At 42.7% G+C, this 15,380-nt stretch overlaps 1 protein-coding gene across 1 annotated transcript in view; it reads left to right on the top strand.

Annotated features, from left to right (window-relative positions):
- Positions 1–14,603, top strand: part of mtor (mechanistic target of rapamycin kinase) — an 80,855-nt gene extending 66,252 nt beyond the window's left edge. Inside the window, exons 38-58 of the mRNA XM_070838905.1 lie at positions 378–495; positions 948–1,145; positions 1,577–1,677; positions 1,852–1,948; positions 2,148–2,246; positions 2,334–2,456; positions 2,578–2,760; positions 3,422–3,556; positions 5,378–5,552; positions 7,073–7,208; positions 7,429–7,576; positions 9,584–9,706; positions 10,251–10,333; positions 10,449–10,521; positions 10,603–10,677; positions 11,824–11,959; positions 12,888–12,953; positions 13,054–13,134; positions 13,340–13,420; positions 13,806–13,911; positions 14,095–14,603. Of these exons, the coding sequence (XP_070695006.1) occupies positions 378–495; positions 948–1,145; positions 1,577–1,677; positions 1,852–1,948; positions 2,148–2,246; positions 2,334–2,456; positions 2,578–2,760; positions 3,422–3,556; positions 5,378–5,552; positions 7,073–7,208; positions 7,429–7,576; positions 9,584–9,706; positions 10,251–10,333; positions 10,449–10,521; positions 10,603–10,677; positions 11,824–11,959; positions 12,888–12,953; positions 13,054–13,134; positions 13,340–13,420; positions 13,806–13,911; positions 14,095–14,110 (2,353 nt within the window). The 3' untranslated portion in view covers positions 14,111–14,603. The remainder of the gene's footprint in view (positions 1–377; positions 496–947; positions 1,146–1,576; positions 1,678–1,851; positions 1,949–2,147; positions 2,247–2,333; positions 2,457–2,577; positions 2,761–3,421; positions 3,557–5,377; positions 5,553–7,072; positions 7,209–7,428; positions 7,577–9,583; positions 9,707–10,250; positions 10,334–10,448; positions 10,522–10,602; positions 10,678–11,823; positions 11,960–12,887; positions 12,954–13,053; positions 13,135–13,339; positions 13,421–13,805; positions 13,912–14,094) is intronic.
- The last annotated feature ends 777 nt before the right edge of the window (positions 14,604–15,380 follow it).

The raw sequence follows: 15,380 nt of genomic DNA on the forward strand, positions 1-15,380 counted from the left end.
TCGGTTGTCACTGCCAAGCTTTTATTACCATAACTGATCTCGATAACTTTTTATGATCTCAAAAAAAGCGAAGATGTTTTTATGTATGTTCAATGCTAGAAAATGTCAATTAGTGTGTTTATTATTTACAGAATAACGTTCAAAGGCTTGTCGTGGGAGCTTTACTGGTTGGGTACCACTTCATTGTTAGCTTGCATTTTAATAAATGATGGTGGTGACTACAGAAGTAATTCAGGTCAAAGAGGATTATAATCCGCACTACATTATGTAAAGCAGAAATATAGATTTATGCTTTAATGAGAAGAAAAGCAGTTATTTAAGTCATGATCTTGGATAAAATGTCTCCCTCTCTTTCTATCTCTCTTTCTTCCATATAGATGTTTCTTGAAGTTGGGAGAGTGGCAGCTCAATCTGCAGGGCATCAACGAGAGCACCATCCCTAAAGTTCTGCAGTATTACAGCCATTCCACTGAGCACGACCGCAACTGGTACAAGGTCAGCCCCTCCCTTTCAACTCTAACCTTTCACTTTTGACTTCGTTCTGGCCGCAGTAAAATCCCAGCTGCGTCAGGCGGGAGGTCCCCCTGATACTGATGTGCCACCAGGAAAACCTTTGACCCCATTTTATTGCCTTTTAACCAAATATGTCATAACATAGTTGTTTGTTTAGTTTTTGTGTCTATGCGTGGCTCATTTATTTTGCCCATTAGCTTGTTAAAGAATCTAAGGTATGACCAGCTCACCAACTCCCTTCAGCTTTCAAACCTTTTCTAGCTGAGTGTGAAACACAGCGAACATCAAATTCATACGTCTGGATCAGACACACTACAGCCCCCTGGGGGGTATCTGTCCCTCAGTAAGCTGCAACATTACATCATGAACCAACATGGAAGTCATTTCCACATTTAGAAGTCCAGTTTCACCCAGTTTGTACCATCTTTCCACAGGCCTGGCATGCCTGGGCGGTGATGAATTTTGAGGCGGTGCTACACTACAAACACCAGAACCAAGGACGTGACGAGAAGAAGAAGCTGCGGCACGCCAGCGGTGCCAGTGCCAATAGTGAAGCCAGCAACAGCGACAGCGAGGTCGACAGCACCGACCACAGTCCTGTGCCCTCACCGGGCCAGAAGAAGGTCAATGAGGTGAGAATTGTGGACACAATTAAGCCCTCTTCTCCCTGCTCCCAGTCCAACCAAGGTAGAAATCTTTTAGATATGTCATGCAGTAACTACACTGTCTGCTTTGCACGTTCAGTGTTTCAGCCTTCTCAACACCAACAACATGCCTCACTCAGTGAGCTAGTGTGTGAGCTTGTATACTCACATATCTACCACACGTTCAAAAGCTGCTGACCAGCTAAAGATTCCAATATCCTTGCATCCTTTGCAGTAAAAAGAGCAATTCTTTTCAGCTAAATGACAAAATCATGAATTGTGAACTCTATTATAGTGACTGTCCAGACCTTGCTATTCCCATGTCCAGTCAACACTTAGAGTGCAGCATGTTCTCCAGTGTAGCTTTCTTTTTTTGTCATGCATGAACAAGCATCTCCTGTGTGCCGTCCCTTCCCCAGGACCTCTCGAAGACATTGCTTCTTTACACAGTTCCTGCTGTTCAAGGCTTCTTCCGCTCCATTTCCCTGTCCAGAGGCAACAACCTGCAGGACACACTCAGGTGAGTTAAAGGACTGTAACACACGCTGGGCAAGTAGTCCAAGCAGCCAAACAGCACCTGTATTAATGCAAGCTCAACAGATGTGGTGTGTGAGGACAGGAGGACCTCTAGTGGTCGACTGTAATTATCAGGAAAGCAAAGATTAATAATTTTGTTTTTTTATTTTTTGTTCAGGGTTCTGACTCTGTGGTTCGACTATGGTCACTGGCCTGAAGTGAACGAAGCCCTGGTGGAGGGCATCAAGACCATTCAAATAGACACATGGCTACAGGTAATACATGCACACAAAAACACAATTTGAACAACAAACAGTTGTGATAAATGATTCCCATTACAGCGAGAGGATCTAGGCAGAGTAAAAGGAGAAACGCCTGATCTGTAACGCCATCTCCTTAATGTTAAACAAGAATTTCAGTAACAAGATTAAAAAAACACTGAGTTTTTATTCTATTATCTATTTGCTCATGCAGGTGATCCCTCAGCTCATAGCTCGAATTGACACTCCTCGAGCCCTGGTGGGTCGCCTCATCCACCAGCTGCTTACAGACATCGGACGGTATCATCCCCAAGTAAGTGTGCTCACGTTACTGCTAATGCTGTTTCATGATATAAAACAGCAGTCAGTGATTAATGGCTCGTTCTCTGTTCACCTCCAGGCTTTGATCTACCCGCTCACTGTAGCCTCCAAGTCCACCACCACTGCCCGCCACAATGCTGCTAACAAGATCCTGAAGAACATGTGTGAACACTGCAACACTCTGGTTCAGCAGGCCATCATGGTACAGGGATTTAAGCATTTACATTCCTCAGTACTCAATAAAATCACCTTCCTCCTTTACGTAGAAAAGTGGTACAGATTTGTCAGTTTGTCCTTTTTCATTTTTGGCTTTCTCCATCCAGGTGAGTGAGGAGCTCATCCGAGTGGCCATCTTGTGGCACGAGATGTGGCACGAGGGTCTCGAAGAGGCGTCGCGTCTTTACTTTGGCGAGCGCAATGTCAAGGGCATGTTTGCTGTGCTTGAGCCACTACATGCCATGATGGAGAGAGGACCACAGACCCTAAAAGAGACCTCTTTCAACCAGGTGTGTGCCATCTCATATTTGGGTTGAATTTATTGTTTATTTTAGTTTGCAGTGTTTTTAATGCCAGAGCACAAATCCTTGCATTCCTCTGCCTGCCTCCTGTCACAACACACCGAGGATTAAAAGTTGCATGACAGCTTATTCTGCGCAAACATTATGCCATGTTATGCCAAATTATGGATGTTTTGACATTCAGTGTAAGTTTAGTTCCTGAGAGGTGAAAAAAAAGTGGTTTATATTTGTACTTAGATTGGTCGTTTCTGTTGAAAAGTGTTTTTAAAAATTGCATTAATGAACTGCAATTCAAAACTGTAAAACAATACAACCTTAAAAAGTTGAAGAAAGGGTGAAAGTACTGTAATATTACCACAAATGAAGTGTGGGTTCGCACACTGGACTACATACTTTGCAGCCATAAGTCATGCCAGTGACCTTAGCTCTCTGCATAAGCAGTATCAGATGTTTCCATCCAGGCTGCCTTTGCAGATGTGCACCATTAAAATCAAAATACTTACTGAAATCCTAGATTAATCAAGCTGGAACATTGATGTTTAATGCCTTGACATTCACTTTTATGGTCCTGCTTTGGCAAAAGATTTTCATTTAACTGAATGAGTCATTGCACAGGGACAGAGTGTGTTTGTCTGTCTTTGTGCTGCAGGCGTATGGCAGGGACTTGATGGAGGCTCAGGACTGGTGCAGGAAGTACATGCGCTCTGGAAACGTGAAGGACCTGACACAGGCCTGGGACCTCTACTACCACGTGTTCAGACGCATCTCCAAACAGCTGCCACAGGTGAGTGGAACTGTGGAGTCATGGCGCTGAATCTGTCCTAAATAATAACTACTGCAGTACGTACACTGATGTACAATATACATAAGCATTTTTGCAAGTACGGAAACTACGTAAGCACGTTTTGGTATGTTCACCAAAGGAACGAAGAGACATTAACCTTTACCAGTGAACCTCGGCTACACACACTAATGTAAATCAAGTCCACTGGAAAGAAAATAGATGGGACATGGAACATGGGAACGTCCGACCACTTGTGCATTCCTGCATCCACTCCAATCTCTTATGAGATGTGATGAAATACATTTTGTCTTTCATGTCCTACCTCGTAATTTGATCTCATGACAGGCGAGTCCGTGCATACTTTCTCTCAGTCATGTAAAGTGGTATAAAGAAGGAGCGTGATTCAACGGTAATTGGAAGATGATGACAGAGAAACAAGGGACTTCTGTCATTCTTCCCTGTCACCGAACCGAAGGTTCCAAAAATAGTGTTTAAAGATGTTGAAAGGTGGCAGGTGATGAGACGGGGGGATGATGGAAGTCAGAGACGAACGCTCCTTTTAACATCGTACACTCAGCAGGCAGTTTATCAAGTAAATTATGAGGGACGCTTAAATAGTATCACGTCAAATCCACTTTTTTGTGAAATGAATTCTACAAATCGAAGCTGTTTTTTTTTTTTTATTTCTGGGTGTTTGACCATGGTAATGACTTTTACTTATCTTCTACTGGCGCAGCTATTAGCTTGTGGCATAAGTTGTACTATTACTTTTACCCTCAGCCTGTCACACAACTATGTTGTGATGAATTCCTGCTTTTTTTTATTGTCCAATTCTCCCAACAGCTCTCAAAACACAATTAAACAGCCAAAACACAGACAGAGAGCTGTTTTCTTGATAACTAAGCTATTTATTCCTTCAATTGTAGCTCAATAGGTTTACGAACGCCCTCTTACATAACCCTTAACCCTCCATACATTAGTATTCTGTTTATGTGCTCGCACATTGGAAACCGAAACACCCAGAAGCTGATTAACTACTTCAGTTACAAGAACCTGTCTGTTATGAGTGATGCAGCCACACACAGGCGGTTAGCTATTTGCTTTTGGTGGCCCACTCATTTTCAGTCATGGCTGGATGGCTTGAACTTTTTCAGCAGGTCTTGCTGCTTCTGGAGATAAAAATTGAACTGATAGATGTCCCTCCTCACAGTGATCATCACGTTGTTGAAGAATGACGTTAAAAAATAGTTTTGTCAGGAGCTCTCCCTTCACTTAGCAAATGGAGACGGCAACAGTGTTTGACAGTGTGGCGCGGTCCTGCTCTCAGAAATGCTCCTGGCTGCGACGTTACAGTAAGCAGCATGAAACGCACAGCAACATAATAACATGCCGGGAGAACTGCAGATATTTTCCCTCTGGGCATTAACATAGAAATAACCCTCTCCAGGATGTATCCAAAGGGAAGATCCGGAGCGTGTTTGCAGCTGTGATGAAGAGCCTTTTACATAATGTGTCGGAGTCAGATTCGATGCAGTTAAAATCACTAATAAATGAATGCAGACAGGCGGCACAAGAGGGGGCATTTATTGATGGACAAATGGAAAAAGAAATGTTCCAGAGTAATTTATTAAAGGATGTGCGTAAACAACTTTTTCCAGATAACACTTACCTTGGATATGAGCCAGTGTCTGTAAAACTCTGCATATTGGTTCAGGCACTGTTGGCAGGAGCTGCCGTCCAGAGCAGTTTTTTTACACAACAGGCTAACAACAGATTGTCTCTTTCTGTGCTACATCCCCACCTCATCAACTTTCCACACAGCTGACCTCCCTGGAGCTACAATATGTGTCTCCGAAGCTGCTGATGTGCCGGGACCTGGAGCTGGCTGTACCAGGCACTTATGACCCCAACCAGCCTATCATCCGCATCCAGTCCATCGCCCCCTCTCTGCAGGTCATCACCTCCAAGCAGCGCCCACGCAAGCTCACCATCATGGGTAAGATTAGGAGAAAATTGCACGGGCCTTGTGGCTCTGAACCCATTATATTAGGAAAATAGATTAAAGAATATCTGCAGTCAGAGCCGTATGCTTTCAGCAGGCGTGGGCCATCGCATTAGAGAAAATTCAATATTAATAGAATCTCTACCCGAACAACAAACAGCTCCAAGGCCAAGATTTATTCATCAGTCATGGCAAAGTTCTGTGTGTGGATAAAACACCAGAGAAAAGACTCTTTACAAACATACGCTAAAGTTAATACCACAATGAATCCCAATCAGTCCCAGCACACAAAACAACGTTTCTTTTTTTAAACTAAAGGGACAAAGAGCTCATGTCATAAGTCACATGCTTTTTTTTTTGGCAGGCGTAGATCGATTTGTCAGGAATCCTCCCAGCACAAGACAGTAGCATTAATTTGAATACAGAGATAAATAATTCTGACACCTTATTCCCTTCTCTGCTTTGTGATTTGATATACGACAGTGAAGTGCTTCTAAAATGGCAACAGCGCCGTAAGGTCGCCCCGCCTTGAAGCCAAATGCTCAGATTATCGATTGTTCACCGCTCTTTCTTTGCGGTACCTTGTTCCGATGTCTCTCATCAGTGTTACACAACATACTTTGTAAAAGATGATGAACGATGAATCAACTGACCTTTGGGGCAAGACTTCAGATTAAGACCTGTCACCCACTACTGGCTGCTTAGATTTAATGTCGGTACTCTGTCCCCCTAGTGACACACAATACATTGCTTACTGGAATTGTCATCAGGAGCAGCCTGGGGATATAATGTAACAGCAACTCTGTCTTGCTCGTTCCACCAGAGTTTCATTTAACTCAATTAAAGGTAGTCAGAAGATTACAGCGTTGGTGAAATCATCGTAATGTGGCCTGAGAATACTGAGGACAATATAAGATAGTGGAACAGTTCGATAAGTGACATCATCTGTACCTCAGATAAGTAAAATACATTTTCCTGTCTGTCATGCTGAGAACTGGATTTTGTCTCAGAGGACTGAGTTGATGTCACAGTTCATCCAGTGCGCAGATACATTTTTTCCGTTCCACATGAGTTGATCAAGAAAATCCCCTGGCCACAGTCAACAGATAGAACTTCATCTATGGTATGGTACTCGTTAAGCCCTGCGTTCGTTGTGCAGCACCAATCAAAAGTGGCGTTCCTTTCCATAGCAGGGTTATTCCACCACAACCACTCGTATCTTTCATTGAGGAGCGCCGCTCCACACCAAGGGTGACCATGACGTGAGGGATTATTGGGACAAAGCCTACTGCAGGAGTGAAGTGGTTTATATGAAATCATTTACTGCCTGCTCAAATTCACTAGACATTGCTTCACAAGAAGGTAATGGAGATGCAGCTGCAGAGCAGCAGGGGAGCACCCTGGAGGAAACAGCCAGCGGTGCCAAATCCAACCATATAATAATTCTTCCATAATGCCGTTAACCCTTTTTGTGAACAGCGTGTTAATGTTGTGTTTTGCGGCGCCGTCTGCAGGCAGCAATGGCCACGAGTTCATGTTCCTGTTGAAGGGCCACGAGGACCTGAGGCAGGATGAGCGAGTCATGCAGCTGTTTGGTCTGGTCAACACACTCCTGGCCAACGACCCCGCGTCCTTGCGCAAGAACCTCAGGTAGACACACAGTCACGTCTACACACACACACACACACACACACACACACACACACACACACACACACACACACACACACACACACACACACACACACACACACACACACACACACACAGACTCCCAGGTGCTTTACATTTCACACATGAACAACGCAAAATGACTGAAACCTTGATCATACATTTGTGTTTTTTCTGGCCTGTGTTTTGCCCTCACCAGCATTCAGCGCTACGCAGTGATCCCCCTGTCCACCAACTCAGGCCTGATTGGCTGGGTGCCCCACTGTGACACCCTGCATGCCCTCATCAGAGATTATAGGGAGAAGAAAAAGATTTTGCTCAACATTGAACATCGCATCATGCTCAGGGTGAGGAACCGCTACCATCCATTACATTTCTATTTTCAATGGAATAACTGAAAGAAGACTATACATACATTTCCTGCCTACATACTGTTTGTTTACAGTATTAGTATTTATTACTATTAACTCACCTAGCAACATTAAGACATAAGGAAAAATGATAGGATTATTGTGATCATGCTATATGAATACAATACATATTTATGTGTAAATGAGCTTCTGTGCTTGCATGGTGTTCAGTTGGTCTACTTCATGAAATTTGTAATTTTCATACAAAACATCGACACTAAACACAAAATGGATTCATCAAAGCCGAGGAAGCATCTGTTCTCAGTGATTATATTGATGAATACCAATCACTCTTTAACGAAAACACATTTACAGGTTCTTAATTGTCTCAAATTAACTACATATATCTGCCTCAGATTGCCCAATTAGGCAAAGGAGAACACACACACATACATAATCTTCCTCACTGAAATGTCAGCACAGGAAGTGAAAGTGCCTCAGATGACACACTAGAGCAGAGACAGAGCAGGTTAAAACTCTCCCAGCCGCCGTGCAAAAAAAAGATTATAGAGAGGGGTCATTGAAAGCTGTGCTCTGAAAAAGGCGTCTTCCAACCGAAGAAATGTCAAGGCTGAAGTTCAAATCTCATTGGCCACAGTGGGGTGGACGACCATGATTCACCGGTCAACAGGACTAAAAAAACTGAGCTTGTCAGACGGAGACAGACGAGAGAAGACTTGCAGGAAATGTCTCCAGTTCTCCTTTAATCAGAGTAATTAACTGTCATTAAGTTAAAATGAAAATCAGGCCCTTTGCTTTATAAAAACTGGACATATTTTCTCAGAAACCTGCTAAATAAGTAGTATCATCATTAATAGTGTAAACTGAACCAAAACATGACCTTTGGAGTTTGCACCCTTTGCACACACAGGGTCTAATTTCACTCTGATGTGACAACAAATTGAGGCAACTAGACCTTTAATGATACACACAGGCGCAGCTAGCATATTTTGAATAAGACTGTGGTTTTATTTTAGTTACTAATCAAGTTACTAATGGTGTTTTGAGTTATTAATGATGCGTTACATGCAGTTTAAGCCGTCTAAATGGCAAGATATTAAGCTGACCAGTCAATCAGTCAGGCCATTAATCAGTTTTAGATAAAAGATGAGGAAGACGGGGAGTGAGACCGTGATAGATTGCAGTCTTTTCGAGTGTGTTTCTTTCTAATCTCCAGACTATACATTCTACTACTACTATAGACTTGGAAGCATTTATCTGATTATTTTCAGCTCTACCTTAAGTTTGTAGGGAACCCTGCTATTCAAACAGAGCAACCACAGTCTCTTACATTGGAACATTTTCTCTCAAAACAACAAACACCTTTACTGAAATAGGACCTTCTTATGTCCGCTTTCTATCACATGAATCTGTCACGTCTATCTATCGCGTATTCACCTCATGTCACTGTGTCAACACAGACGGTAATCATTCATTTAGATTCAGCAACTAATATATTAACCTTCAAAAACCCACAAGCGTATCATGCTGCAGCTGTGATACAGGTAATTAAAAGTGAAATTCGGCAGCCACCAGCATAAGTGCAGACTTGTATTTTAATCACCTTTTGGAAATGATGTTTGCCCTGCGGGGGCGTTTTGCACAACAGAGCACCTGGTAACTGTAAAGGCATCAGACTTTGCTGTGAAGTAACTGATGACATTTTGACCACAATCGTCATGATGGTACAGACCCCACTAGGAACTCCTCTGTTCTATTTCCACATACTTTAAATGTAGCTGTTACTCTCTGGTGGTTTTCCCAAATTCCTAAAATGTTCTGAACAAATGTTTGTCTGCACCATAAAGTTGTAGTTTAAGTTTCCATTTGAAATACACAATTCAGTCTCATTCACATATAACACATGTCAACATTTTGAGTTGAGCTCCTAGCGTGGTATTTTTGTTCTCATTCTGAGTGAGCTTTGGGCTTGGTGTGTTTCAGATGGCCCCAGACTACGACCACCTGACGCTGATGGAGAAGGTGGAGGTGTTCGAGCACGCCGTCAACAACACGGCCGGAGATGACCTGGCCAAGCTCTTGTGGCTCAAGAGCCCCAGCTCCGAGGTGACACACTCTGCTTCTTTGCTCTGACAGCGCGGGGGGAGGATGATTGAGCGTGCTTGATCTTTTCAGCATCCGTCCTCACATTTCAGCGGCTGTGGGGTATAAAATGTCAAGAGCGGTCAGTTATAGAAAAGATAACAGAGATCTATGAATCCACATTTTTCCAAGAGGCTGGACTGGCATAAAAAAAACAAAATAAAAGGAGGAGACGAAAGCATTTAAAAGCGTATTCAGTCTCTCACTTTTTTTAATTATTGAGGTAAATACAGTGGTAGTGCAATAAGACCCTGAAGAATCAGTTTTCTGGGTTGTGCGTCCTTCTTTCAAACCACTGACTTAGCAGGACTTAACAAACAGAACCTCAAATTGAATCCATTTTTAGGTGTATTAGTACCTTTTGCACCTGATGCTGTGCTTGTTCAAGTGTCCGGAAAGGCGTATCAGGCAGCACGCCAGAGATTTCTGTGCCGTTTTACCACACTGCTCTACTCTCATGCTGCGAACCAGAGGAGCTCTCATGAAGCAGATGTCATTTCTCCTCCAGGTGTGGTTCGACAGGAGAACCAACTACACCCGCTCCCTGGCCGTCATGTCCATGGTGGGATACATCCTCGGACTGGGTGACCGGTGAGTCTCTTGGCCAAAAGGTTTTGTAAGGTCTTGCATTTTGAGATTGTTGTAATAATGATATTGACAGTTAATCATAGTTTGTTACTGAGGAGATGCCGTTTCTATTCTCCAGGCATCCATCCAACCTGATGTTAGACCGCTTGAGCGGAAAGATCCTGCACATTGACTTTGGAGACTGTTTTGAGGTGAGAGATTTTCTTTCAGAACATTATCCGCATATCATTTGAAATGTATCCAGGACTGACCCTCATTACAACCTTCAACAGGTCGCCATGACCAGAGAGAAGTTCCCAGAAAAGATCCCATTCAGACTGACGAGGATGCTAACCAATGCGATGGAGGTATGCAGCTCTGCCGTATCTCGTGATGAACTCTGAGAAAGTGTGTTTAACTTAAAGTAGCCAGAAGGGTTTTTGCTGCAGCTTAGAAGGTGCAAAACGTTTTATTAAGTTCTTATTTTTTCAGAGTTATCAGAGTGTTAATGTCCCCCACATTAAGACTATTAAGCCCCCCTTGACTTAAACCGAATCCTGCCTGTCTTCTTCGACTGCATTTTCTGTATTTTATTCAAAACAATAATTAATCTTCTGCAAGTTTTATCAGAAGTCATGACTCACTGTGCTTTTCTATTTAATGAGCAAAGAAGAAAAGGAATGACAAATGGAAGCATTAAGAAATAAAATTCAGTATTATAAGAGGTTTAAGCAGAGCAGATTTATTTATTTTTTTCCTTTGTGGAGAAGGTTGGAAAAAGTGTGTGGCATGCGCAGTGTACACAGATTGTCCAGGGGTGGAGCGCATATTAAGTTGGTGGGTCTGGGGGTCTTCCCCATCGGAAATTTTAAGCATCAAACACTTAATTTCCTGCATTCACCAATTTGTGCCTTTTCTGCATCATTTTATTATGGAGTTTTTTATTTAAGGAAAAGTTCAGGCGCTAGATGACTGGAATATAATGCAATAAGACTTGCTAGGTTGTGTATTGCTTTCAAATATTTATTCTTTTCTATTCTATTTTTCATTTTCCTTATTAATGTTTACTCTTCTGTCTGTGTGTCTTTTGTTTGGGGAAGTAACCTCTCTGCATGTGGCACCTTTTCACATCAGTGATAATTGAATTCATTGTCATTAAATGATTAACCCCTGGACCTTCACATTCCACCATGTTTCGTGGATGGCCGACTGTCATTCACCACTGAGCCTCTACTGTCGTAACACTGTGATTTAAAAGCCGCCTCCCACACAGGGGTGAGCGCTGCCCTCACCCGCTGCGGTCACTACGCACTCACAGAATGCAGAAACAGTTGTTGATAAGCTGTCGCTGAGAGCACAATTCAAGGATCTAAAAATCAACAACAGCAATGCACCACCAAATGTCTTAAGCAGCAAATTCTTTAACCTCTCTTTAATGTACAAACACTGAAAGGAAACTGCTATTGTTGAGGAAGGCTTGTTTCCATCAGTAAAGTTGTCTGGTTGTGTGCCAGGTGACGGGCTTGGATGGTAACTACCGGATCACCTGCCACACAGTGATGGAGGTGCTGAGGGAGCACCGGGACAGCGTCATGGCTGTGCTGGAGGCCTTCGTCTACGACCCGCTGCTCAACTGGAGGCTCATGGACAGTAAGAGATCATCAGCTGCTCACATCCAGTACACTGAATAAGTCTCAGCAAAGGAAAGCAGTTGATAGCAGACTGAAATGACCACAACAGCATCACGACAGTAACACAGTAACTCGATGCGAACAAGTCAAGCCCAGAAAAAACATTTGTGAAGGTCAGCGTGAAGTTCACTTTACAGTAGAAACTCCTTTTTTTTGAGGTGGTTGAGAGTTTGGAACATTAGATTCAATCAGGTTGGGCCTAAAAACCTTAAGTGTTGTCCCAGTAGTAAAATGGAAATCTATTTAGGAGAGCAATTGACCAAAGGCTTAAAGAAGTGGTGTAGACATCTAAAGGTCGTTGGTTAAATTCAAGTGAACAAAGTGAATGAATATCTCTGGCACACACTCGGCTAATTCTGTTTGCCTTAAACCTGTTTCTGCAGCCGGAGAATACATCTGTTGTATTTAGATGAGGATCATTATTTTAATTTCAGCTGAACAAATAATAATAGCACAGAAATTTCTTGGTGTTTGTTTTGATCATTGAAAAAAATGATATTAAAAAAGCATTCATGCTTTCTAACTGACTTACAGGAACTGCAGGGCGCATTAGAGGCTCATTAGTGTTTTCCTACATGTCACATTACTGTAACCATTTTCTGAATTGTCAGTGTCGCAGGAGAACTCATTAAGTGTGGTGAACATTTTCCTTTTGCAGCAGGAAACATAACTTTTGGGAGCAGCGATTTATAAAACTTCTGCCCTTTTTTTTTGTCCAATCTGTATTTTTCAGTGAATACCAGAGCATTAACTATTGGGAAAGGTTAAAAAAACAACTTTATTTTTCTGCGCTTAAAAAGGTCAGAAAAAATGCTGCTATTTCTGTGTGTGAGGGGGGAAAAAAAAACCCTACTTGTTCTCACACACCTTACGTGTTTCACCCACAGCAAACACCAAAGGCAACAAGCGTTCCCGCACCAGGACCGACTCGTACACCGCTGGGCAATCAGTGGGTGAGTCTCCAGCACAAACTGTGGCCACAGCTGCCTCCTGTACTCCACTTTAGAATCTAAGAGAACTGCTTAAACCTGTGGCTGTGTGATGTCCTTGCAGAGGCTCTTGAGGGAATAGACCTTGGAGAGACCACACACAAGAAACCAGGGACCACAGTGCCAGAGTCCATTCACTCCTTCAGTGAGTTAGCACCTCATTCTGTCATTCACTGGTTTGTTTGTTGTTGTATGGTTTTACCCCAACAATACCGAGCTTTCTTGTTGTCATAAATGATTGGTGCGCTATTGTAAGGCAGCACTTTAGCCCACTTTGATTTCCCCTGCAAAGAGAGAGAAAGAGCACATGAATTAGCTTTTTCTTTAATTTGTGTATTGTTCTTTTTAAGTTGGAGATGGCTTGGTACAACCTGAGGCACTCAACAAGAAAGCCATTCAGATCATCAACAGGGTGAGAGACAAGCTTACAGGTAAGTTCTGCAGCACTCAACAATGGGCCCCCCACCTAGATATAAACAAGGGTCAAAACTCCAGACAATCAGCAGCACCTATTTTCCTTTTTCTCAACATCTTGTCGGTTGAAATGTTTTTACTGTGACTATCACTATAATTGTAGATTACCATGTAAACAAAGCTGAAATCCTTTATTGTGAAATACATGATTAAAGATTTATGAAAGGTGCAATGCTTTAGTGCAGAAATGCTGTACAGATGTTTGCCTGATGTTTAATGTTTGTATAATTTACCTTCTTCAGTCACATGACTACTCTGTAAACCACCATCCCACCCGAAGTTTCTCCAGCCCGAGTTTAGCGGCGAAGGTCCAGTGTTTTGATGCGACTTTTCTCCCTGCAGGTCGAGACTTTTCTCATGACGAGACGCTGGACGTGCCAACGCAAGTGGAGCTCCTCATCAAGCAAGCCACGTCGCATGAAAACCTGTGCCAGTGCTACATCGGATGGTCAGTACTGCCGCTTGGACTTTTGTTTTTGTTTTTACACCAGCAACATACTGTCATGACCAACCTGTGTGCACGCTGTGGTTCTCCAATGTCTGAATGTGCTCCTGGTGCACAGCAGATGATGCAGAATGAGACCAGCAACAATGCTTTTCTTAGGTCAAACGTTACTTTCTCTGTCTCCAGGTGTCCGTTTTGGTGAAGAACCGTCTGCGGCGGCCAAGGATACACTTGACATTTTTTCTCACTGGCACACCAAGAAGAAGCACTTGACTCAAATAGGTACCCACTGAAAAATGTACTTAAGCCACAGTGCAGAGCCTTTGAGAGACTGTTTTTTTTGTTATTGTTGTAGAATAATCCGATTTTCACGTGGCATGTTTTAAGTTCATCTTAAAACCTCTGTTTTTACCTTATGATCATAATTTAAAATATCCGTACTTCTAACCCCATAATCACATGCCCCTTAAGCTTTTTACAGTGGCCATATTGTAATAAATTATGACATTTCTTACTTCACACACTGAATGCTTCTTAGGAACCCACCAGTCTGTTGTATACTAATGTGACAATTTTCAATAACATGGTCTGCCTTTAATTGACTTGAACATCCTTTACAGAGTCAGATTTGAGTTGAGATGATCATAATGTACTGTATGGGCATTTGTGTGCCATTAAACCCTGTACAGAAGCCACCGTGACTGTGCTGTGCTCATTCTACAATACAGGTTGTTCATTTGGCTGAGCTTGTCACAGCTACCGTACTTAAAGTAGATTAAGGTAAAAAGTATGGCGTAAAAATTGAGAAAATCTTATCTTTTTGGTGTCAGTCAGGCTTTTCTATTAAAGGGCAGTGGTGCATCTCTCCTCTTGTTTTTCTCCTAGTGCCCACAGAGGGCACTGTGACTCCTAATACTGTCCTTCTCCTCCATCATCTCAGGGAGTACTGTGGGAGAGGATGCACTCGTCAGGCCAGAGATGATCAGACTAGATTCTCCCCTAAAACCAGGACAAAAAAAAACAGAAATACCCTGGATTTTCAGTATTTGCTCCCAAACTGATACAAGATTCTTTGTTTCTAAGAGCAGCTGCTCTATATTTATCCTCATCTTAAGACCACAGGGGGATGCAGTCGTTCACAGCGAATGCAGCCCCTGACAGGAATAAAACTGAATCAGATGTAGCAAATTGCAGCGGCAGCAGTGGAGACAGCTATTAATTTGGTTTCCTGTGCTGTTATCTGGCCAGTGCAAGGTAGCTTCTGTTTTACTTGAGCTCATTGCTATTCCCCCTCTTATTTCTGCATTTATTTCTTCCCTGCATTCTCCTCTGAAGGTTAATTACTTATAGATAGTTAAGGATTACGGATCAACAAAAAGCAGCCCATTGATCTCTTCCCTGCCGTGCCCACCCCTGCAATGTCACACTCTCTACACATTGGGACAGAGGCCTGGTGATTATCTGTTCATATT

This window comes from Pempheris klunzingeri, chromosome 11 (genome assembly GCF_042242105.1).
Source record: "Pempheris klunzingeri isolate RE-2024b chromosome 11, fPemKlu1.hap1, whole genome shotgun sequence".
Taxonomy (NCBI): Eukaryota; Metazoa; Chordata; class Actinopteri; order Acropomatiformes; family Pempheridae; genus Pempheris; species Pempheris klunzingeri.